This window comes from Calonectris borealis, chromosome 2 (assembly GCF_964195595.1).
Source record: "Calonectris borealis chromosome 2, bCalBor7.hap1.2, whole genome shotgun sequence".
NCBI classification, from domain to species: domain Eukaryota; kingdom Metazoa; phylum Chordata; class Aves; order Procellariiformes; family Procellariidae; genus Calonectris; species Calonectris borealis.
The window spans coordinates 138,807,052-138,833,429 of NC_134313.1; the positions used below are offsets into that span (position 1 = coordinate 138,807,052).

At 37.9% G+C, this 26,378-nt stretch overlaps 1 protein-coding gene across 1 annotated transcript in view; it reads left to right on the forward strand.

The window, feature by feature from the left end:
* The window catches only part of AGMO (alkylglycerol monooxygenase), a 197,430-nt gene that overhangs the window by 19,821 nt on the left and 151,231 nt on the right, over window positions 1–26,378 (forward strand). Inside the window, exon 3 of the mRNA XM_075143651.1 lies at window positions 498–649. Coding sequence (XP_074999752.1) covers window positions 498–649 — 152 coding nt within the window. The remainder of the gene's footprint in view (window positions 1–497; window positions 650–26,378) is intronic.

A 26,378-nucleotide genomic window follows, 5' to 3' on the forward strand; every position in this document is an offset into this window, starting at 1 on the left:
CCTGCTGCATTTATCCTCTTTTAAAGTGAAGTGATATGCTGAGCAGATCAAATAGCTCACTGCTCCCAAAAGTCCTGTCACCTTCCGTGCCCTTCCTTACAATGGAAATAGTCAAGGTATTTTAATGTCATATATTAGTGTTTGAGCATAATTGCTGCTATACTTCAGTCACTTGTCAGTTAGCAAGGATGAGTTTTTTCCAGACTTGGGAGAACAGGAACACCATAGCACCTGCGGAGCACAGGGGTGCTTCAGCCTTTGAGCATGCCCAATGCCACAACACAGGTGGTGAGTGGGTGAGAGCTGATTTTAAAAGCCTCGTAGATCTTAAGCAAAGGTTCCACTGAAGTCAATAGTAGTATTACTTGACAAAGATTGCAGGACTTGGAGACTGGTTTTCTGAGTTAGAAAAAGACTCCCATCTGATAAATGGTAAATATATAGTAAAAAGGTTCTGTAATTAAAGTTGACAAAATTATCTTGGATCTCTATTTCAGTGTTTTATTCAGAAGTATCGAATTAATTAGTTATATCTACGTATGGAACAACTATAGACTCTTCGAACTGCCCTGGGACTCTCCATGGACGTGGTATTTGACGTTCCTGGGTGTGGACTTTGCATACTACTGCTTTCATCGCGTAAGCCATGGTAAGAGTTAACAAGTTTTTCATGATTAAAATACAAAATATATTAGTTGTTTATTAATAAAATGTTTTTGTTTCTATACTTAATCTACTCTAAGCATATATAGCTGCTGTTCTTCCCAAGGATTAGCAAAGATTCACTTATACTTTGAGCATGGAAAACAGTTTATACATCATACTCTGTATAATGAACATGATTTTGTGAAAAGAGGGAGTATCGTTTTGAAAGCAGTATCACAGCAAAAGTGAAGTATCATAGGAAAAAATTGGAAAGTGCATAAAAACTTAGGGTTAGTATCCCTATATGCCTGTATGAAAAACACAGCACAGATAACTATTTCAGAAGAACCTTGTGGATGTACAAAATGGAGGCAAGTAAAAAGCAAGGTGGCCAAAATAATGACAGGACAGCTGGCTAAGTTCATCTGTTTCTGTGTGTTTTTAAAAATCTTTTTAAACATTCAATCATTGTTTAATTTGTAAATAAATAAAAATGTTTCTATACTTTATATATATATAAAAAGTATATATATGTGGATATAGATACACATCTATAAATAAGATATTTTAGAAATCCTGTCTGAAATTAACACTTGACTACATAAATGCGAGCCTTGCCTTGGTTTTTTTTTTTAGAAGTACATTTTTAAGCCTACTTGCTTTTATACATGGAAGAGAAAAAACAGAGTTTAGAAAGGATTTAACTTTTATTTATTGTGAGAATGGAGCCCATGTGAATCATGACAGTCATTTCTGTACATATGTATTACGAAGATGTAATAATAATGATCCCTATGTATCTGCCTCGTTACATATTTCTGTTCCGTAGTGACAATATATTTTTGCTCTAGCCTTTTATATCCTATCTGAAAATGGAGTAACACTTCCTATCAGTTCTGATTTTGGGCCTGATCTAAAGTCCGTAGCAATGAAATAAGAATCTTCTTGTTGTTTAAGAGACTTCGCGCTGGGCTTCTCAAGGCAGAGCGCCCACAGCTCGCAAAAGCTGTGGGATCTAGTAACGATAGTTTGTGTAATGCGCTTTCAGAACGGGAAAATGTCTTGATGCCAATAGGTCAGCGGAATATATGGAAGTAGGTAAGAAAGGAGCCTGAGCTGCTGCGGGGATTGGGAAGGAGGAAGGGTCCCTCCCGGGCGGGGATGGCAAGCGGGCGGGGGCGAGAACAATGCAGGGTGGGTGCAGGGGGACAACAATGGTGCGGGGGGCTGGGGCTGGCGGGGGGACGGGGCGGGAGGTGAGGAAGTGGGGGGAGCGGGAACAATGCGGCCGGGGGGACATCGCAGCCGGGAGCCCTGCGTGGGTGTACGCGAGACTGGGAATACGCTTCGCAAACAATGACATTAACAGTGCTGGCAGGGCTACAGCCTCAGGCTGAGATCTGGACCAGAGTGGGAGGCTATTCCTGCATTTTAAAATAAAAATAATTGCCTTCAAGTGTTAGAAAATCACTAGCCTGGCTGTGCTTTCACTGGAGTCAGTGTAAAATTCCCACTGGCAGAGAAGGGAGCAGGGTCAGCTCTGTGCTCTCTAAAGCAATTGCACGTATTTCTGTTCCTGCAGCAACTTTGCATTTACGCTTGTCTGTTTTTCTATATTTTGAGAGGAACATTGGGATTGCACACTTTGAAATTAATCCCTCCAACAGTTTTAGAATTAAAATCCAAACCAATTCTGTCTATATGTAATGAATTTGAGGAAACTGCATAACAAAACGCCGCTCTTGTCTTAAGAAGGTCAGTGCTGAGCTGTTCCGTAAATGTTAATTTACTCTTCTTCAGGTTACAGAAATATTGTTTGCTGTTAGGTCTGTGCTACTCAGCAGGGAACTGATACAATGTTAGAGAAAATCACTCTAAATGGTGATTTTAACTCAACCAACACTCTTTTCTCTGGTCAAGCAATGATGAAATCTGTAGCGCGGCAACACAGCTGTGAAAGTCGGCTGCTTCGGAAGTTGCTGAGGAAATTTAAGTGTAGGAGATGCTTTTAAAAAGTAAAATGTAAACTCCTGAAAAATACCTCTGCACTTTGAGAAGTCAGGGCACTGGAACAGTCTCTGGTACAAGTGGACAAAACACACCCTTGCGCTTGAAAGTGACAGGGCCTGGTGATTCAGGCTTGGATCCTAGAGTGAAGTTAAAAATTAATAGCACATGTATATCCCAGGAAATTCAAGCTGTGTGGGCTTATGTGTGGGGATGTAAATAATAGCACTAATTGTTTCAAACTGGGAAACTAAAATTCAGATACATTTTGCAGTTGTTTCTTAATATTTGATATACTTTTGATACAAAGAATCATCATCATCTAGCTTTTCCTCTCTCCAAGCAATAATTTCATAACTCAAAGCCCTGGCTTTTTACTACCTTATTTCACGTTATCCATGCAATAATTGGATTGTCTGTTCTGCTATTTGAATAAATAGTCTGAATCATTACAGATTTTCAAGTTTCTTCTGTAGCAGAAACTCTACTATACAATATCAAGTTTTTACCCAGCACTTTGGAAGCTATTTTTTCCTCTTCACTATATGTGTGTAATAGCTATTATCATAAACTGAAGTTATACAGCAACAAGAGGAAGTATTTTTAGGTGTGATCTCATTTTGCGAAGGATAGAGTTATTCTAAGTATGTGCTTGTATTTTCCATTGTTTGCAGTAGCCACTAAAAATTTAGAAAATAAAATGTTTCACCACTTATTCCAGCATTCTTCTGGGCCTGATCCAAAAGCCAAGGCAGTCAATGGGAGTACTTAGTTAACCACTGCTTTTTCTCCTGGCGTTTTAATGAATTTATAAATCAATGTAACTTTTCCCTTTGTTTCAGTAAAAACACCCGTTATGGCCGTACTATCAGGGAAAGTAAGCTGTAAAATCACAGGTTTTATTTTAATTTTTTTCAGGGAAGGATATGTGTGGGTTTGAAGGGTTTTTACCAGATATTTTAATCTAGCATATATGGATTACTCCTCAAGTTTCCTCTCCAGGTGCGGAGTCCTTGCAGAGTTACTCCCGCTAGCAAGGGGGATTCGGCGGCCCCAGAGCAGTGCCGAGCCCTAGCCGTGGTGCAGCCCAGCCCTCCCCACGCCCTGGCCTCGCAGAGGCTCCTGTTGCAGACATATGACAGCGGCAGTGAGGAATTTGGAGACTCTGTAAACTAGTTTCTTCAGCAGCCACACCTTTTAATCAGGGGAGGAAATCTAGAGACTTCCAGATCCATGTAAAAACAAGAGACATGGGCTCGTGCAGAGCCCAGGTCCCGGCTGCCGGGCAGCGGGGGGTTTCGTGGCCGACTTGGGCACGGGGGGCTCCACTGAGCCCCAGGACACCCCTGGGCTGAGCAGGGCCCTCGGCAGGGGCTGCGCTCTCAACCCCACGCCCCAGTGGGGAACAGCGGGGAACGGTAGAACTCCTTTCCTCTGTGGAAAGGAGTAGTTTTTAATCTATGCTTCCCGGTGGGCTGCGTCCTGCAGAGCAGTGTGGTTTTCTGTCAGCCAGGGGACCCTCCTCTCCTCTTTCAGGCCCTGGAAGAAGCTGTCCGAGTCTGGCAGCCAGCAGGTTTAGAGAGCCTGTCTCTTTTTAACGGCAGCTTCCAACACCTCTTCTTTTGTTCTCCTTTACTGCTGGGGAATTTCCATTGCTTCAGTGTCCCTCCCCTCAGACAACCTGGGAGAAGCGAGTTTCCTTCAGCGGGGCCAACCTCCGCAGCAGCTGCATTGTTCTGCCAGGGCCGCGGCGGCCCGTGTCAGCCGCTCGCCCCCATTGTCCGCTGGCGGCTTCCAGCCGCCCTGTGGGATACGTGACATGGTCCCTGTCAGCGAAAGGCTGAGCCAATATGAGCTGATGGTTTGAGTTATGTGCAGAGTTCGTAAAATAGACCTCAACTGATAAGTATATCCTCGGCAGATTCCCCAGCTGCTACATAAAATTTTGAGTTAATGGTATGTCTCTTAATAATTCTGAGTTTATTTATGGCGGATGAGAAATAAGCCTTCTACTACACCAGGCGTATTCTGGAGCAATAGTCTCTGAGCTTCTCACAGGACTGACCTTTTGGCCAGGGCCAGCTTCTGAAGGGTCAGAGGACAAAGGAAAGACCCTTAAAACACATTTCAGCTTTGTCCCTCAAAAGGCCGTGCCTCAGATTTGTGGCAAAATATCTCAACTGAGGATGTTGAGGAGGTTTTCTTTCTAAGATTTCCAAGAATTGGAAGCTTTGTGAACTTTTCATCTCCTGTTTTGTGGAATTTTTAAAAAAGGGGGTTTCTCTTAGCCATGACTTACATTGCTTCTGCCTCTTCTCCCAGTAAGCCTCTTTTGTTACATTTTCATAGAACAATTTCTTCAGCAGCAGAGCTGACTTCAGAAGTTTCTGGCCACTCTTTCCTATACCATGCTGCAGTTCACCACCCACCCTGTTCTGAAAAAAACCTCCTGCATGGAGACTATGTGCATAAGATCACTGAAATAGTCCATGTTAAAAAACAGGGTTGTGCTGGGTTTCTTTCTTAAACAATTCAACTCAATTCAGTAGTCATGGGGTCAGCTTAGCCACGGGGCAGGACATGTGGTCCTGCCCAGTGGTCAAGGACATAAGCAACATAAGCCAGACTTGCTAGCACAGAATCTGTGAGATAACTGGAGACTTCAGAGAGAGCAGAGAGGATTTTCTGGGTCAGTAGTGCACAGGCAGGTAACTTATTCTTTTATAAGGAACCAGAGTGGATAAATTGGGGCAGGTAGTATCTCAAGATTCGTGCCATTAAAATGACCGGAATGGGCAACAGTAAAACCTAGTCCTATTCTTTCTGCTAATTATATACGTAGTCTGCAATAATAATCCTAATATGTTATCACTTTGGACACCAGTGCAATACTACGTTTACTGTTGAATCAGGAGATGAGTTTGAGCTTGCAAGCTTGTTAAAGGAAAAGAAAACAGGCCTCGAAGTCTCTTCAGCATCTACATTTACTGCTCATCTTTGGAGGGTGTATTGGAATCATATGATTGTGCTATCTTTATTTATCTGACCCATTCCTGCCTTTGAAGTGCTCCTTTCATCTGCATTTTATAATGTACTTGTCTGAAGTCAGTATATTAGAATGGACTTGTTAAGTAGATTTTATATTAAGAATTGATAGTATATGGAAATAATTTTGGATTTAAAGGATTTCAGATTTATGGGAAATTCATTATAATAAAATGATGTCTGACTTTTGTTACTGGGAACATAGAGACACAAGGTTTTCTTTCCAGGAAAATCTGTATTCCCCTAGAAATACAGTAAATGACAATGTTCTTTTACGTGGCAAAGGCTCCGTCTGCGGGGCAGAGGGAGAAGGTTGGGTGGTAGTGGTTTTTTTAGGCTTGTCCTTGTATGAGGAAAAATGCTACTGTTTACCTGACTAGAAATTCAGTACCATATTGATTATCCAGCATGAAACAAATTTAATTCCACCCCAGTGGAAGATAGAAGACTTTGGGAACTGTCAAGTGACTGAATGAAGCTCTGCTCTTTTTCTTGTCACAGCTTGTGTTGATTGCAGAGGGAATTGATACCCAGTGATTAAGAGAAAAATATTCTCTTCTTATGAATTTTAGAGAAAACATTTTTTGCCATTCTGTCAGTTGTTTTTTCTTATTTTTTAAACAGACTTGGGAGAGCAGGATATTAAAACACTGAGTCTGCTTGCCTCACAAAAATAGCAAAAGCAATAGCTGGTTGTCATATTTTTGTTCTGTCTTCTGATTGATTCTAATCTAATACCTGTAGACAGCATAACATGAATTGAAAATAGAGAGTTCATGTGATTATGATTCATTCCCTGCTTTCCAAGTCCACTGTAAATAAACTACATAATTTGTTATTTCTGTATGCTTGTTTTTATAACTATATCTTTTACCTGTCTCTTACTTTTCAGAAATAAGAGGTGCTCCTTTACCATGTGTCATTTAATCTTCTGAGTGGACACTGAATTTGTAGAAGACCACAATCAATCTTATCAAACCAAAATGTTGCCATTCCTTCTAACATTTTAAATGCATATTTTGGTTGAAAAAGTTCACCTGAACTGCTGCAATGAGGCTTCCTGACATGGAGTGGTCTAGGGTCCCATAAAATTATAGGAGACTGCTTGTATTGTTTTCAGGTTGTTATTGTTCATAATAAGTTCCTGTTGTTTGAAAAACTGATTTTTTTGTATACTGGCAAAAATAATGTCCTGATATGAGGTGAGGTTGACTCATTTAGTCTGTTAAATTTATTGTGGCACACGCAGATATCACAAGCCCCTTCCTGTTTTACTTTAGAAGCTGAGAGATAATAAGTGACTTTCTGAAAAATCTCCATAACCTGAAGAGCTCAGAAGATGGAAATAAGAGGAAATCCACTAGAGAGTTTTTACTTAATTTTAATTCTTGAATATCCAAAAGTTGTTTACAGGTGAATAGATTTTCTAAATATGTGAAATGCCAGAGGTTATTAAGAATGATGGTAATAACAAATCCAACAACAGGTTGGACAGCAGACAAAGTGATGGGCCATGGATTTTTGGCTCTTTAGAACTGCTGTAGGACATGCTCCAGAGTGGGAATATGATGTAGCGAAGGGTAGGACATGGTTCATTGCTATAGGTGAGGAATTAAACTCCATGGTCTGTGTTCAACATATAGTCCAAGAAGACATAAGTGGCTTATTTTTGGATGATAGAAAGGTATCAGGAGAAAATTCACTATACACTTGCCATGATTCTTGTAGGTTTTCTGTAGATACCTGGTAATTGCTTTTCTTTGCCACAGGATACTGGCAGAGGTGGATCTCTATGGTTGTCATGAATTAGGCCTTGATATGAGTATAAAAGCAATCTTTTTAAAATTTTTTTGATGATGCCAGAGACAGTGTATCTTTTAAATATAATGAAATATGTATTCATGAAAGCGTGAGCTGACACTATTATGACACAATTTTTATACCAAAAATTCAGGTGATAATTCCATCTCCTCTCAGCACTGTTTATCTTTTCTCAAACTCCCACCATGAAGAGATCTGGCAAGCTCCCCAGTACAAAATGAAAAAGAAACCATATTCCTCCATTTTCCTTGTTAGTCGTCTTTTCTAATGGTTGGGAAAGGGGCCAGCACAAGGTTAATACTCCTCTTAAGTATCACTCAGATCCTGCTTTGAGGATTTACGTAATACATTGGCATTCTTTAGGCTCTATATAGAGACATGCATTAACTAGAAGTACCTATGGGTGTCTGGAGGGTAAAATCTCATCTTTTTCCTACCTGCAGTGCCCGAGTTGTTCCTGAGTGCACAAACTGGGGAAAAAGCTCTGGATCTGCTTGCACAAAAGCAAGTTTGTAACATGCTTTTACAGTAAAACATTAGAAAATGTAAAATAAATATCCCTAAACGTTCAAAGCCGTGGGGAAAATCTCTGTTCTTTTTCATCTAAATTTTTCTTTAAGATGGTAAAACCTAAACTTTCTGAAGTTTGAAATGAATTCCAAAAGTCATTTGTGAAATGACTCTCTTCTGAGATCTCCAGGAAGTGTGCACAGTGTGTGGATTAAACGAGAGGTTGTAATGAAGAAACCGATACATCGCACATGTGGCTTTTGTGATTACAGTCATGCTCCTGACTAATCTGATAGAAGTGTCATTGCGCATGAACAACTTAAAACAGTATCTTTTAGGATGAAGTGGGAGAAGAAAGTTTGCTATAAGTTAATATGGGTTGACCATGTAAAAAGACAGCTGTCTTCCTACATTCATATCCTTGGCTAGTGCTGCCCTCTAGTCTGTGCATGTGCATTTTAAGCAGGGGAAAAAAAAAAATCCCTTTTTAGTTTGAGTGGAGACATGAGTATGAAAGCATCTAACTCACTGTGCAGAGAAACAGTTCATTTGACATACTTTTCCAAGTGTGCTGCTGAAAACCAATGAAATGGTGCGTAACACTTGTACTTCTTAAGGTGTTACAGAACATACAGTAAAATGTGAATTATCCAAGTTATGAAGTGAACCTTTTTGCAGTTAGTGAGTGTGGGAGAGGAGAAACTAGTTCTTCTGCAATAGTTTGAAGATTTTATTTTTATGGGGTTTTACCTGAAAGAAAGTTTGAAGTAGTTCTGTTATATATATTATTCACCTCCTAAACATTATAGAACGACCTTTAATCAGGTGACTTCATAAATTGAAGAGAGAGACTGTATGTTTGGAAGTTCAACTATTTGTTCAAGGAAAGCAGTCCAGCTATGTCTGTCTCTTCCTTTTTTGTTTGTGTCTTAAAATTTGAATATGTATCTTATGCTAGAAGCATATATTTAAAGTGAAAACCCAGCTGAGAATATATATTCTTGTTTCCCTTGATCTAATTTTAAGCCAGATTATTTACTTCAGCTAAAGGCTTCTTACTAAATTAGAGAGAAATGTAAAAATGCTCACTAGTATCTATTTCCTGAATAAGTAGCACACAAATCACTTGATCCAGGCCCATTTTAAACACACTTCTTTCCTAAACCAATTGCAATGACTTTGGAGATGCCAGCAGTCTGTTTCTGATACAGCAGCTTTGCACACTGTCTTGCTAGAGGGCTTTGTCCTGGGCTGGAGGGATGTTTGAAGAGAGGCAAGGTTCATTTTTATGTCCCTTCCATGTTTGCCAATCTATTGAAATCAGCAGATCGGCAATAAAAGGTACCAAATGTAACAACAGTTTTTAATTTGTGATATGAAAATGTGATTGTAAGGAATTAGATTTAGAGTAAAAGCACACGTCATATAATTCATCAAACAGCAGCAGTGGTAACTATTTCTTGTCACTAAGTTTTAAAGTAGAAGCAGAGGCCTAGAGAAATAAAAGGCATTGTTAAAACAGATGGCCCATTGAGATGCTTGTGCTTTTTCTGTTAGAAAAAGAAGTTGTTTTTCTCCTGCTGTGCTAGTAAAAATTGCCTGGTCATTATTGCTCTGTTTGTCAGTCTGTATAGTTTTAGCATGGAGAAAGAAATGTACAGAACACTATCTCTCTGCATGCCTGCTCTCAGCGCTTTTGCTAGTAGGCACTATGAAGATGTGTAGTACTTTGCAATTTCAAATAACTCTTTTGAAATTACTTTTCAAACTGTGCAGAATTTAGCTTTGGAGCACCTTCACAGTCTACCTGCAGGGAAAGGTAAGGTGGCTCCTGGGGTGCATAGGCGGTTCTGTGGCTGGGGGATGAGGAGCATGGATATGGACCCTGCTCTCCTCCTGGGGAGATGGGCTGCTCTGAAGGGCTTGGGCTCATACTTCCGCTCCTTAGCGGGACATTGCTAAAAGCTCCCGTTTCTGGAGTATTAGGACCAAGGACATATCAGAAATATCATTGTTATTTCCATTTCTTCTGAGGACACATGCTCTTTATCCAAATTTTTCTGTAATTTAAATACAGTTTTCCGGTGTGTTTCCATCAATACATGTGTATTTTATGCATGTATACATAGAGAGAAGTTTTTTCTGTTGTATTTGGTATCAGCTTACGTGACTGTCTGAAATATTTCCAAGTGTGTACGATCGATCATTCCAGAATTAGCTAAAATAAAAAAAGAAGAAAGAAAAAAAGATTGTGCATTGCTAATTGCACCCTCAGTTTTACTGACTGATGTGCACTCCTTACAAAGAATAGGTGCATGATTATTTGCAAATTTGAAAAGGGTATTGTTTTTTGCTATGAGTAAGAAATTTAAAATGACTTTTTAAAGAAGACTAAAAGTACATTCCACCCCAACCCCCAAACGGCAAGCTGTTCCTTTCAGGATATTACTCAGATTTCTAGAAGCTGGGTGTCTGTAATAGTTTTCCTTGCTTGCTAAAAATCTAGTGAGGCCATTACCATTTAAAATACTTTATTATACATTTTAAGATTGGCAATTAACATTTAAAGTGTGTTTGGAGCAGACAAAATGTTATTGTATCTGGACAATGTTCTTTGCATGTATGTTTCCTTCAATGCATCTTTATTGCCTTAATTAAAGTATTTAAACTGCCAAAAATGCTTTTTGAGTGTCGGAATGGCAATCTTTTCCACATCACACCCTGTCTAAATTGATAGCATGCTGGTGGAAGGTGTAACTTAATAAAAATTACTAACCGGATTTTTTGCCTTTTTTGGCATAACTTTTCTTTTTTTTTCAACCAAAGATATTTAAATAACCTACAGTATTTCTCAATTAGTTTTTCCCAATAATCAGTAATTGTCAAACTTGAATAAATTCAGCGAGGTTAAATATTTTAAAAGTAAAATTACTTTTTTAATCTTAAAATGAAGGCATGCTCTAAATAGAACATAAACATCCTGTTGCAAGAAGTTATCTACAATGTTCTCATGTATTAATCTGTATGAAAGAGACATATCCCAAATAAGAATCACTCAGCTGTATTATGGTATTCATAGTTGGATTCCGCAAAGCACTTGGATTTTAGCACTGGATGTTGGCCTTGGGCTACTTATTTTGATGGCTAAATGGGAACTGAAGTATTCAAAAAATTTATTTCTGTTTCTGGTAAACAAAAATTGTGAATAATCAAATCACATTGATATGTATGCATGGGGAAGTGCAAGCTTTTGTAGGGTCCAGGAGAAGAACTCTTGATTCTACCTAGTTTTTAACTTTCCAGAAACTCTTACAAATTTTTCTTCTGAAAAGAACAGGATCGTGCTCAGCCTCTCTGATGAGGACAAGTGGCAGTCATTACGCAGACTATCAGTAAAAAGGAGGGGGCATTGCTTCAGACAATGCAGAGTAATCTGGGTATGTGAGCTTGTAAAACATGGGTGAGATTTTCCGTTGTAACTTTTAATAAAATTAGAAGAATTCCTTTCTATTTATTGAATATATATCACAAATATCACTGTCGTTTAAGAATGCCTTGCCGTATTATAGTTGTAAGTTCAGCAGTGGCAAAGCTCTTGCTAAGTATAAAAAGGGAAGTGCAGACTCTCAGACTGTAATACTACTATGGCATGTGACATGTTTTCACAAGGAATCATTTCAGAAATCAATGACATCATGTTCATGCTTTCCATCAACTGAAAACTGGCCTATTAAATTGAGACAGAAAAACGTATGATTTTTTTTTTTATTTTACAGCACAGTGGTGTAAGGAAAGTATATGCTTTATATATGCATCATATATTTCACATACTTTTATGTTTTCTTTTATTTTCTTTTAAATTATAGTCACTATTAACACATATGGATGCTGAGATCCTAAAAAGTTTGTAGTCATAAAAATAAAATCTTACCTTTCTTTCGGTAAGGTAACCTATAGTGTGTTGCAGAAATAAAAATAAAAGGAGTTTTTCACCCGAAACTGTCTTTTAATTTAATACACTTTTGCCTGGAAATTACCTTCTGTTTAAAAAAAGAAAGAAAATTAAAAAAAAAAAAAAAGAAGAAGAAAAAAGAACTGTTCCTCAGTTGTTTGTTGCCTAGAAGTGATGTGAGGCAGGAATGAGCAAACCTGTCAAAGCCAGCTCTCAAGTTTTTCCTACTATTTGTGGCTTTGCTCTTCTCCTGATCTCTTATCCACTCATTCTAATGTGAAATTTTGGGGTTTTTTGGTTTTTTTTGTTTTTTTTATTATTATAAATGTTGTGTTAGTACTTAAACATACATTTTATTTTTTGATTTAAAGTTGAAAAATAAAAGTATTGTGGAGAAATGCAGAGTTACATGTATAAGCTTGTTATATCATTAACAGCTTTCCTTGTAACATATGGGTAAAATGAATCTGAGTCATGAATGCTCTGCAGCATTCCTATGGGACAAATGGCAGTGTGCGAAGTGCCCATGGTACACATATAAAATAAATTCATACTAAATGACAGAATTTTAAGAAGCTGTAATATTCATTTTTGCTCTTTTGTCTTTAAATATGGGTATGATTTTTAAGTTAACCTCTCTTCTAAGAGCACTTCATCTTCGCCAAGCAGAGTTAAGTTGGAAAGCATGAAGCTGGTTCAAAGAAATAACAAAGGAGAAGTGAGTGCAATCTCAGGTAAACAACAGACTTCAAAAAAACTCATTGCATAATTTGAATTCTTTATTTCTTGTCCAAAACATTTTCCTAAGCAATTTCAGATTGGATACCAGGCTGGTGATTTGGAAAATTTAAAGTCAGCAGTAGCTTTAAATTACTGAATAATAAGAAAAAAATGAAACTCATAATTAGATAGGTTCAGAAATGATTGACATTTTCCATTGCTAAATATGTATCTTTGGTAACAACATTTGACTCTTAGAGTGGTTTTTTCGTAGTTGAACTTCAAAGTGTTTTGCAAAGGAGATGAGTTTCACTATATCCCTCTGTAAAATAGGAGAAAGATGACACAGGCAGACGAAGAGACTTTCTTAGAACATTGGCAGAGCAAGGGACAAATTCAGAGGTGAGCTCCTCAGGCTGGTGCCTCCAGTCCAAAGGTAGTGCTTTCACTACAACAATTCTGCAAGTGAAGTTTGTGGTTTGTTTTTTTTTTTTTAATTTTGTTTTATTATTTCTTTAAGTGAATTGATACTTACATTTCCTGTTTTGTGACTATGCCAAATCTGAAGTTTAATTGGCATAAGTTTTGCTATATAGTTTATTCACAAGTCAATCTGAATTCTTACTTGTGATTTGAGTGGTTTCCTCTGGATGTGTAGCACTTAAAATAAAAAATGTAGGATATTTTGCGTGCATTGCAGATATGACTGTGTAATAAATACAATTGCATATGTATGCTCTCTGTGGCTACAGAAGTACATATTCACAGAATAACAATCACAGTCAAAGGCATCCAGACTGCTTATTTTTATACTTACTGATATCCCAGGGAAAAAGGTAAAAAGCAGTTTATAAAATCTGGACAAAAGAAGGATGTAACTTTTTTTTGTACTCCCTTGGGCTGAATCTCAGCTGAAATAACTGACAGTTTTTGGACTTACCGAAGGAAATGATGAGTGAAGATAAATATCCAGATGTTTGCTGGCCAGATGTGTAAGGTTACATTTTGGAAGGCATGAATGCTCTACCTGTGTCTTCTGAGAAGGAAGTTGTAAATAGTAAACATGCTAAATTTTTATTTCTACCGTTTGGGGGGTGGGGGGAAGGGTTTCAAAGTAAAACTCTTTGTTTTGCCTTCAATCTAGTGTCTTAAGAACAGCTGCAGGTTGCAAATGCAAATTTGCACAGCATACAAGTGGGATTTTTTTAATGGCCATTATGTCTGCATGGCTAACTTAACACCCTTTGTGCATTGTTTTTAATTTAGGGGAGATGCAGCTTATGGAACTGTCTTAATTTTCCAGCAGTAGGAAATAGGTGTGTCAGGTCTTTGAAAGTTTCCTATTTTCTGTTCCCATGTTTCAAGCCGCCTATTTATGACAACAAAAAATTTAAACCTTGACTTTTTCCCCTCTTTCGCCCGCCTACATTAAGTCTCTCCCTTTCCCACCTAACACACAGATCTGCTTCTTTTCAAATAAATTGTTGGAAGCGGCTGCCTGTTCATACAGCAGCACAGCTCATCTCAGCTTGTGCTTGCTCTCAAACTTGGGAAGAGGAAAGAAAAGTCTTGTTAAAGTCAAGTAAATAACTTAGCTGCTAGGCAGTAGGAAAAATATTGGATTTGATTGTGTATTATTCCCATATGGGTAAGATATATTTAAAATTGAAAAGGAAACCAGCTCCCTTAAAACTTAAAGGGACAGATTTTCAAAAATTGGCAGCCAATTTTCGCCTATAATTGTACTTAATGTGGAAGGGATTTTCCTCTGCCGATGAGGGATAAGAGGGTCTTGCCACCAGACTAGCAGTGAGGCAGAGGAGGCCCCTTCCAGCACATAGATGTTGTTACTGGCCAGATCTTTCTCTCCTTCCTTGGGCTAAAGATCTCCCATGGCCCGCAGGGCCCCGGAGAGGCGGGTGAGGGCTGGAGTCTGCCCCAGTGCATGGGAGGTGATGAACTCATTTATGTGAACTCCCCACTCCTTTAGGAGCTCCAAAACAATCATGTCAAGAGTGAAACTTTTTTAAAAAGAAAAAAAAAAAAGAACAACCAACCAACAAAAAAAAACAACAAAAAAAACCCAACAACTTTTAAACAGGGTTATCCTCCTGGGCAGGCAGTGTTGCAGCATGTTCCAGCACTGCAAACTCCCTTAAATGGCATGGCCTGTAATTTTAAATGGAAACAGCCTTGAAGGATTTTTCGTTTATTGTGCTTATGTAGACTTGTTTTTGTGTTCCCATTCTGCCAGTGTGTAAACATTAGAAAACATAATAACCATATAATTACAGAAGTCCAGTCTCTTCCTCCGTAGAAAAAATAAAGAGGTTCCAGAAATCCTTGTCTCAAAGACACAGGCTGTCCAACCCCAAATTTCTTCAGTGACTTACTCATTTCTTCCCAGTCATGTATGAGAACAAATAGACTCTGGAGCATGACCTCTGAAGATCGGCCATTGGAAGCATGTAGAAATAGCTTGTTTCAGTTTCAGTGTCATCCTCAAAACGTTGCTTGGAAGTGTCATGTGCTCAGGACAAGGGAAGACATTAAAAGGTGCAAAGAAAGCGTGGAGGTATCACCCGATGCAATACTTGCTGTCACGAATCTTTGCATATGGAGAGGGAAGGGGGGTGGTTAAAAAGAGAGAACAAGGAAGAGGGATGGAGAGTGACCATGAAGAAGTGATTCTAGAAGTGGTATAATCCTGGTCCTGGGAGTTCATCTCTGCTCCTGGTACAGCCTGCTGCTCCCCATTAGGAGAGAATAAATTGCCAGGCCCTGGGAAAAAACCCTTCAGCTAAAGGTTGAGTAACCAGGTGGCACTTGGAAGCTGCCCTGGTGAATCACTGCAAGCCCCTGGGAAGGCAGGGATTCTGGACCCTGCCACCCACCTGCTCTTCCCACTCGTGGCTGCGGTTTCCTCACGCAGGTGGGGGGACGGGAGAGCGGAGTGACAAAACACGTAGTTCAGATTTGCTAGTCAAACTAGTAGTTTTTCAAGCATGTCGTGGTGGTTTATCTGCATGTTGCCGGTGTTGCCAGGTCTTGCAGTATTATCGCCTGTCTCGAGAATTTTATTTGCGGTGTTAGTTTTGAAATAATTCTGAGATTATTTTTCTTTGGCTTTGATTTTTGTGCCTATAGGACACATTTACTTTGGTTTTTTTCTGCATCTTGGAGGAGTGAAATAATTTTTAAAGTAGTGGAAAGGGTCTAGACTACAGCAGTTGAAGCACTAAGAGAGATTTTAGATATCGCAACAATAACTGTATAGAAGGAGAAGACTAGGGCGGGCAAAGTGGGGTACATTCAGGTAGGAAAATGCTATGGATCTGCCTGAGTGAGCGGGATATGGAAGCACTGCTGGATGTGGGGGAGAGCGCAGGGAGGGCTGGATGGAGCAGAGGAATGTGACAGAAAACAGTAGGCACTGGGGCAGTATGGAGGAATGTACACAGAGTCAGGATGAGTTTAGGAGGAGTAGTCTGAGGCTAAGGGAGGAAATTTATGATGGATAGATTTATGGCTACTGCATGACAAAGTTGAGGGATAATGCCCTGTCTATAGAAGCCCGCAGAAGTTTTGCTGTTAATTACAAAATAAGAGTTTGCACCAAAAATAAAGGAATTTTTATATGAGGCACTAAGAAAACCTGTATTTCTGTGTACTGCTAAAGCAAAATTTTGCCATAAAGTTTGGGCAGCCCTCTCTAGTCTGCTGAAAATACTCTAATCACTTCCCAATTAGTTATGCTTCAAAAGCTTACAATTATCAAGCAAATATAATGATTTTTCAATGTGAAGAACTGGCAATAGTAGTTTTTAGTGGATGAGTTGGGTAAAATTGTCCTCTACTCTCTGTTATAAAGGAAAAGGCAATGGCAAGTGCTAGAGGACTATATTTCTATGTATATTATGGTGGGGGTTTTGTATATTTTTTATCTCTTTAGAGATATCTAAGATTTTTCATTTGCTTATGTTCAATAAAAGGCTGTATTAATATCTTTTAGTTACATATAGATTTATATCTATTAAGTTGAGTAATACAAGCGTCCCTTGGGAGGTGCGCTACTGAGTGTTAATATAATTGCTGAAAAGTTTCACACATTTTTGTAGTTGGGAATAATATCCAATATGTAGTGTCTTTTGTGTGAGGCGATAGCACAACATTTTACACCTTAATCAAAATAATTCACAGAGCTTACTTCATCTTCCACCCTAGTAGGATATGGTTACTACCCAAATAACTTTAGGACAGGAAGTAAGAATAATACTGTAATTAACTGAAATTGCAGGGGAACTTAGGTAGTCAGAATGTAATTATGCAAGGCAGAACTCAGTCAGGAAACAGGATTAACTTTCCTGTTCTTTTGAAAAATGCCAGATGATTGCTAATATTTATAAATGTTTTTTACACATCAGCTGAATGATGATGCCTGTGACAGAGGAGCTGCCTTTAAAATTATGCTAAGCAGTTGGTTCCTCTCTGACTCAGTGATAAAGATGCTTCCTCCAGAAGCAGCTGTTAAATTTCCTTCTTGCAAGATAGATTTCCTTAATGGTGTCACATCGAAACATTGGCCCAATCCTTATTAGTTTGTCAGGACTAATTTGATTGCAGTATATCCAAAGTAAAGTCAAATTGAAAATGACTGAGTAAAACTAGTTTATTTTAGAAAAAAAACCCAAAAGTGCATATTTTATGTTATGTCAGACACTGATACAGGAAAGTTCAGCATGGCAGATGCTGGCTCAACAGTGCAATGCACAGTTAGAGATAACTTTCAAAGGATTACAAGACCCCTCCTAACTTTAATAGAAATTGTTTATATAACTTGTATCATCGCTGAAAGTGTTTGCCATGTGCTTCAGAAGTAGCACAATAGAGGTAAAGTCAGAATTAAACTGTGCCAGAAGAAACAGAAAACAGGAGTAGCTACTAAGTACTGTCAATTAAAATCCAAATGCAGGGAATGATGTCTAGTTCAGGAAGAAATTCACTGTATCTGTGATTTGCTCTAAAGAGAGCTTTGGAATGCTAATTGAAACCAAAGTATTGCAGCCCCCAAGTCTGACTCAGGTGAATGCTGTATTGGCAGCGGCTTTGAATGCTAGATATTAACAAGGTCAAATGAGCCACAGTGTAGTCCAACTGTATGCTATCGATTCCCATATACGAGCCACAGCAACTTTAATTGTAAGCCTGGCATTATTCTCCAGGCAAGCAATGAATTTCACCTTTGATTATTTTATTTATTTATTTTAAAAATTGTTTTCAGTACTTTTAAGAATTTTAAAATTAAATAATTGAATACTATGTTAAACTTTGAAACAGGTTACAGTTGTTAGCTATTTTGAGATTTGTATTTATTTTAAAGTAAAAATTCAATTTTTTTCTGCTAAATTTCTTTAGTATCTATAACTGTGAATAACTGTGAATTCTCTATAAGCTACTAGGTTGATATACTACATTTACAGTATGATGACCATTTAATATGTTATTTTGTAAAAGAGAGCATGATGTTATACTGCTCACAGATTAGTGTAAAATACTTATATATAATACTGTAATCTGACACTTCAAGAATATTTTTCTTAATACAAACTGAAATTGTTAATTCTACACCTAATTTTACCATATTGACTGAGTCAGTCTACAGGGTAAAATCACAATAAATCCTCTGCCCTCTTAATGATCTTGAGAGATTTATTCTGCTTTTGACATATATTTTCCATTTTGTATGGAAATAAGATTTCAGTAAGCAATGTTGTTTACATTAGATGCCTAAGTGCCAGTCTTTCTGATCAAATAGCATCCTGAACTCAAGGGCTGAGGTGCGACAGTTCTCTACCTTGCTTTAAGGAAAGCTAACCGAAAGCTTACTTCTGCCTTTTTGGCTTTCCATAGTGGTGAGCAGATCAGCAGAGAGATACAGAACATTAATCCTTCATACTCACTAAAGTATGTCTGACATCATGAGCACAATTCTGCGGTATTTCTTAGGGAAAGACTTGCCAAGACTGTAAAGAAAATGTTTTTGCAGGGAGCCTTACTTTGTCCTGACATTTATGTGAGGACACAATTCGCCATGAACCTTTTAGTCTTCCTCTTCCTTCAGAGAATAATGAAAGGAGCCTATTCATCCCGGTCTCTTGGCCTTTTCGTGGAAAAATAATAGTTCAACTGCACAGGCCCACTCCTCATCTGAAATATGAGTAAGCCCTGGAGCTGGAGCAATCTGTGCCCACTGCATATTTCTACCAGGACGCTGGACTGTTGCCATTGTTAATAACGTTGAACCTAAAACCAGTATCCACAAATGAAAGAAACAGATAAAAATACTTACAAAAGATCAATGCTTATAGTATAAATATACCAAAGATCACGTTAGAAAAAATATGTAGGATAACTGTTTATTATTACATTAGGTTTTAAAATATTTATACTTAGAAATGGCCTTCGCTCATTTTGTAGTTGGGGAATATTCCTTTGGGAGCAATGGCAGGATGTTTTCTGTTAACCTTATTTTTTTTTTTAACTAGAAAAGGAAAACCTTTTCTAGCCAATTTTTCTTTTTTTCTCCCTGTAACTAGGTAATAAACTTGTATCTAAAAAAACACTTGCTAGAAAGTGCTGTTATCTGTTTAAAATTTACGGAAACACTGTAGTTTAATGGTACAATAACTAATGCTCAATTATAGAGGAATTCCTCCGGAAGAACAAGTCATGACTGCAAGTGCCAAATAAATCTGGTGGTGTGACATGGATAGTAAAATTTCATAACAATAGTAATCTGAGGACTATGTTTTCAAAGCAGATTGTGTTGATAGTAGTACAGCTGGCCTGGCCATGTTTGATTTGGTGTGTATGTGAATGCTGCTAAACTATTGAGGATTGAACAGGGTAACTCACTGTATATGAGGTGAAGAGTCATGAAGTTATAATCCAGATTAAGTACTACTTAAAAAAAGAAAAGGGATTGTGGCTGTGGAGTTCTCAAACGCCCGTGTCTTTCCTCACATCGGTACCCCTAACTGCAGTGTTGTAACCCAAATGTGTGACTATCAAAATAAAGCAAAACACTTTTGTAATGCCCTATAAGAAAAATATTTAAAAATTGAAGGGGAGAGAGAAATGAGGAGAACCCCATTCAAAATTGGACTATTACCATATAGAATGAATTTAAAAAGAGAATCACCACAGGCAGTCTCCAGATAGTTAGACATAATATATTGGAGAGGGATTGCAACTTTACTGCTACTGAGTTGCAAGACTGCTGCTGTGACTAGTATTGGAGTTGACAGGGAAACAGGTAAAATTTTTAGATTCAAAATACCCTCAGCTTCCATGTGCTTGTGGTGTTCTGTTTATTAGTGCTATTTTTTTTTCACCAATGATGCTTAAATCTTAAAAAATGAATCCTAGTGTTCTCAGATAAGGTATCTATGTTTAAGTGCTTATGTTTTTACTACTACATTAAGTAGAACAAAATATTACTCAATTTATTCTTTTAGATAAATTCAAAAGACTTTCTATTGCTGAAAGCGCTAAATACAAACCTGCAACAAAGTTGTAATGCTCCTATTTTGTTACTTGTTAATATATTTGCTTTTAAGATTTGAGAAAAAATATTGTAAACCTCTATTACTGTTATGATTGAAGTTAATTTTTTTCAGAGCATCACAAACGTTCTGGTAAAAATGCACAGTTGACTTCTTAAAGAAGTTCATTCCTCATTTATATTCTGGAAATATGATAGAGTAAAGATCTGAAGTTTTCTTACCATTTCAGATTTCCAATTAAATGAGACAGCCCTGGCAATTGAAGACATATTTTTAATGAAATAAGATGAATCGCTTTTAGGACTATAAGTTTGTTTTGCAGATGAGAGGGTTTTCATTGTTTTCATTTAATAAGTGAATCAGAAACTTTAATTTTCTAGTTGACTGAAGCGATGTGGTAAGGTTTTGTAGGAGCATGATTTGCAAGGGTATAAATTCCATACAGGGTGCATAAAATAAGATTATTTTTCATCTTTAAGAAGCTGAAGAAATGAAGGACTGGGGAATTTATTTAACACTTTTTTAGTGAATATAGGTGACTTAAGAAGCATAAATAAGAATAGTATCTCAGAAGTCACTCATCATTTGATTGCTGGAAACATTAATTCCACAGTATAGCGTAGGGAGTAATTACTAGAGCAAATAGTTATTTTGCCGTGTTTTAGATATGGTGATGGCACTGACATTTTAAAACAACATGTGTAGAATTCAAATTTTGTTTAACATACAATTTATATAATGTTTAATCATATATTCATTTTAAATAAAAAGTAATCACTCTATAGCAATACAGTAGCAAGTACCAAAATCTGGATTTTAAAATTCTAGGTATCAAAATTAATTATCAAGGTATGTAACACTATGGAAATAGCATTGTTTTGAGAGGTGACTCCACGAAGCTGATATTTAAACATTTCTATTCTAGCTGAGTGTGTGTGTGTGTGTGTATGTTGGTAAGGATTGCAATTCATGTCGTCTATTTGAGAGCCTGGTACATTAGGACCATAGCCGAGTAGTTCTCCACTAGCTCTATGGATAAAGTGAAAAACGTTTCCATTGTTCAGATTGGAAGATTAGGTGACCTAAGGAAAAAGTACAAACATAGCTGACCTTGTGGTGGAGAAAGAAACAGGCATGGCAAAGAAAGGGCTGAATTTCTTAAGATGATGATTCTGGTTTTCCTTACTTCTTTGGGCAAGAGACTGTGAACTGTTGCAAGGTAAGGACTGAGGACAGTTGCTGCTGTTGCCTGAGAAATTAGGGGGTCATTTGGGTTGGAGCCTCCTTTACATGTGGAAAAGGTCAGCGGAAATGTTACTGGGGATGTGCTGAGGCTCTAGCGTTTCCCTGCTGGCTTGGGAGGGAGGGCCTTTCCCTTACTGCACTGTGACTTGTGATGTACTTTGCGTCCAACCGTAGTGGAGGAAGTATGGAAAAGTCATCTTTGCAGGAAGAAATGTTTTTGAACCTGTGCACGTTTAATGGATGGCTATTTTTATATGTTCATAACATTATAAATATATGGAGGATTTTCTATTTTAAAATGTTTACTTGAGACAAATGAAAAACTTCAAACACTAGGAGGGGTGAGGCTGCTAGGGTAACAGAATGTATTGCTTCTTATAAATTCATCTTTTAAATTGAGTCATGCAACTGTTGACTGACAAACAACTTCTGATAGTCAATGTCCTGAAAACTTGAGAGCATCCCTGTGATTTTCTGTGTATCTATTAACGTCTTCAACTGTTACTAAATTATACAGCTGTTGAGTTGTACATATTAAATATAACCATAAATAATGCCTAAAGATGCTAGTAGATAATATTCTTGCCACAGTTTTTAATGCCATGTTCAATATGTTTTTTAATTGTATTTAATTACAAAATATGAAACATTTTTTAAAATTATGTTGGTGATATCCTCAATATGGAGATATCTAGAACCAGAACCAGAGCTTTCTATTTGCCAGTCCAAAGTGAATTGTCAGTCACATTTTCAGGTCATATCTTGGACAGTCATGGACTTCTGAATCGCTAGGCTCTACTTTTTGGTGCGATAACCTGTAAGGTGAGACAGATCAGTTCACTGAGATAACCCAAAATATGATCAATATAATTCTCTCCTTCATTGGATTGATCCCATGCTGTGATCCTGAGTCAGTATGAGAATTAAAGGAAACTATATATAGCTGTGTTTGACCTGAGCATGAATTTCTGATATATTTTTTTTAAATGCTTGGATTTAAGGGAGAACATCGTACTACTTTCTCATGTCTGAAGGGAACAACCTAAGGAATACTTTTTCCCCTGAGGGACTGAAGAACATTATCTCTTCCAGAATGGCTGTGTTCTGTAGTAATTGCTCTTGTGGAAGTGACTGCTGCTCATGGGGACGTCCTTAATCTCGCTGGTTTATTTCTGATAGCCATGGAAAAACAGAGCTCATTGCAAGCTCTAAGACTATTCTGACAAAGCAGGATTAGTTTGTGTAACATTTTGCTGCTTTGGTTTGCCATACGCAAAAGAACTAGTTGCAAGTTAGCTTGGGTGATTCTACCCAACCTGTAGTCACCTGGGAAAGTCTTCCCACTTGGTGGCTTTTATCTCATATTGCTTTAAGCAGGAATTAGTCTGTCCACCAAGGACACATAGAACATATGCACCCTTTGAAAGCATATTGTGCTGTTTCACTGCCTATGGAAGAGCTTAACCGCGGATTAGGAGAACAACATACCTTAAAGCAACTTTCAAAATTTGTGTTGCGCAGATTGATGATTAAGTTTTTGGGAATGGTTTTAGTTAATGACGGCAGATACATAATTGCTAATACTCTGTTTGTAAAGGTAAGCATGATTCAAAAATTTGTAGTTTTATAAGAAGTTTTGTATGTGTGAAATGGCTCGAAAGAGAGAAAATTATGGTTTTGTACAGAATGAATGTTATTTTACTATTGCCATGTTCTGACTCAATAGCAACATGTGCATATATTTTTGAATGAGAGACTTTTCCAGTTGCTCAGTGTTCAGGATGAATTTATTATGAAATATTTAAGTGCCATTAATGTTCTCTTTGAGCAAAATAACAGCTTTTGGTGGGGGTCAGTGTTCATTCAACTTGTTTCCTTACTCTTAAAATTGTCCATCCTGTGAAGGATTTGTTTCATTGATCTACTCTCCTACTGGCCAGAAAAAAAAGAGCAGCAAATTCTAATTTAAGACAAGTTAACCCCCACTTCTATACACAGTAAACGGACGTGACAGGGACAAAACCTTCTTTCCCTCTATCTGTCTTATTAGAGTTTGGAAGCAGTAGTCTTTAGTTTAATAAAGACCTTGTCCTCCAGCTGGATTTGTGAAGGGAAATGCTCCCACACAGAGCTGATTGAAACTAATGCTTCTTTTATGTGAACATGTTATACCTATCTAGACCTTATGGCACTTGATACAGTGAATGCAATCTACTAGTCATCAGTATTTTGTAAAAGTGAACAATTTAGTCTGTGATGTCTTAATACCCTGTCATATTACAAGCTTCTATTTATCATTTAAATAATTTGCATTGTATAGTGCTCGTGGTTTCTTTACGCTGTTGACTTCTATATTCACTTTAGAACTTGATTTAAATTCCTTATGCCTTTTGCAGTACATTACCAATAAATGCTTCTTGCACATTGTTCAGTTTATAGCAGAGAATATTACTTTTTTATTGGTAATTGCACAGCAGATTATTATGTGGTGAAAAAAAATCCATTCTTTTCCTAAGGCATAAAACCAAGTTCCTGTCTGTTTTGCGGATGTTAAAAATCCCTTGACACTCAAAGAAGAAGAGTGGGAGTATTAACTCTCAGGAACCCTTGGCTGAGTATCCATGAAAAGAGTCTTTCTCCTCCCAGCACAGGGGACTAAGCTTGTTAGGAATGCTTACTGTGAAAGAAACACTTTATGTAATCTTAATAAATAGAATAAATTTAAGAGCATTTTCTTTAGCAGGAGGGGAGGAATGGGAACAAGTTCAACTTTTTACATTATTAAGAAATATACAGAGTAGGACAGATTATCTGAGGATTTGTCCAAGCTTCTAAGCATGAACTGCTTTGGGGAAAATGACTGTAAAAATAATTTTCCCTACCTATTTTTAATATTTGATAACTTCAGTGGAAAAAAATTGTCATTATTCTCCCTCATCCAAAAGATATATGCAATAAATAGCCAAGCCACTTGCACTGTAAAGGTCATACGGGCCTTGGAAGTAACTTTTAACATGGTAGCAAAGAATCTCTTAATTGTTAGAAATGACAGGAGTTTTTCAGTCAGGGTGACCACTCTACATGCCCAAATAATAATAGTGACTAGCACATAAAAATAAAGGGTCTTGCACCGTAATTCAGTATAATCAGAGCCTCTATAATGCTTTTATTAGTTTGCCTTGCAGACTTTTTACAGATTTTGCAGATTTGCAAACTTTTCCGAATATGTAAAGGTATAACCTCACTGGCTACAAGAGTCAAGCCTTTAGACACCCGGAGCGGTTCTTGGAGGTGTGAGTTATCTCGGCTGACACAGGTCTGGCAGATAGCAGGAGACGGGGCTACCGTGCCTAGGGGAATTGCTGGCCGCCCTCGCTCGAGCCGAGGGCTTTGTGTGCGCCGGTTGTTAAGACAAACAGGGAAAGCGAGTGCCAAGAGAGACCGCCCTGCAGAGCTGCGGATAGATGTTATTATTTTTAAGAAGCAGCCCTCTGGTGATATAACAGGGCTGACCCTGTTAGCGGAGGCTTCATAAATCTTTCTCAAGTGAAAGTTCCTGGCCGCGCAGGTTGGAGGGCAGACAAAAGAATCAAAAGAGCCAGGATGTGAAGTCTCTGTACTGTACACGTGAGGGCTGCCTATGGGACTCTGCAATAATACAACAATAGCCAAGATTGCAAGGCACAGCTTCAGTTCACTGCCTGCTTTCAACTGCTTCTAATAACAGTTTTAATTTTAGATTCTTCTCGGCCTTCTGCATAAAATCTTAAAGCCGTAACGATCCTCTACCAGAAAAAAAGAATTAAATACCATTGAAATCTCAGCTTAGAAAACTCTCTCATTTCTCTCTTAGCAATACAGTAATAATTAAATATGGTGATTAGAATGGAAAACATAAAAAGATAAAGTGGCTAGAATATAAATGTGTTTGATTCCCGTTGACTTTCCACATATTTGCCGTGCTGTGATGAAAAGAACTTTATATAATGTTATTATCTGTCAACCTAGAGGAGAGCTTTTTATCTTGTTATCTTCTGCTAGTCATTTCAGTTAGATGCTTTGCAGTACAGGACCTTCTCAAAGCTGACTGAAGAAGCCTCCTTGGAGCATACTGACGACATGCCAGTCTCACAGTCCAGAATGAAACTGAGAAACTTTCTTTGTGGTTAATACTTGCACCTGTTCAAACATGATATATGTATATGGAATATACATAGCCTCTCTTACCTCATCAGTACTGAAGCCGCGGGCCTTGGTGTTTGCCAGCTGTGTACTGGTGACCCTGCAAATGGAATAGACACTTTTCAGGTCCAAAAATCACAAGACTTCTGCCATTTCAGCTAACCGGGCTTATAGTAGCAGTTAGGTAGTTTTGCATTGCAGCAGGTATTAGAGATGACATAATCCCTAATTCTGGGCTGTGCCTGAAGCTTTTCTTTTATCCCTCTGTGCAGTTGCGCATAAACAGTTGGAAATTAATTGTGTTACCCTGGAATCCATATTTCTTGTGCAAGAAGAAAGGGAAGGGCGGAGAAGTGAAAGTATAATATTTAGACAAGTATGCAGGGCCAGCTTTAAGGCCATTTGAACTGAACAGGGAGACTCTTACGTTTTTCTACTTGGAGCTGGGACAGGAGGAGAATGTATGTTGGTAGAGTTTATGTGCTTTAGTATTTCTAGGGCAAGTTTTCCTTTCTTTATTTGCTATTTTAACATCTCAGCATACCATCATTCCCCCAAGTGGAAAATTTACATGAGGTGAAACATAATGAAAACAAACGAGCAAGTCTTGATTGGCTTTGCAATTTACGTAAAATGTTGGCAAGAGCTTTGATTAAGAGTTTAAATTCACACAGGCTTAATCAAAA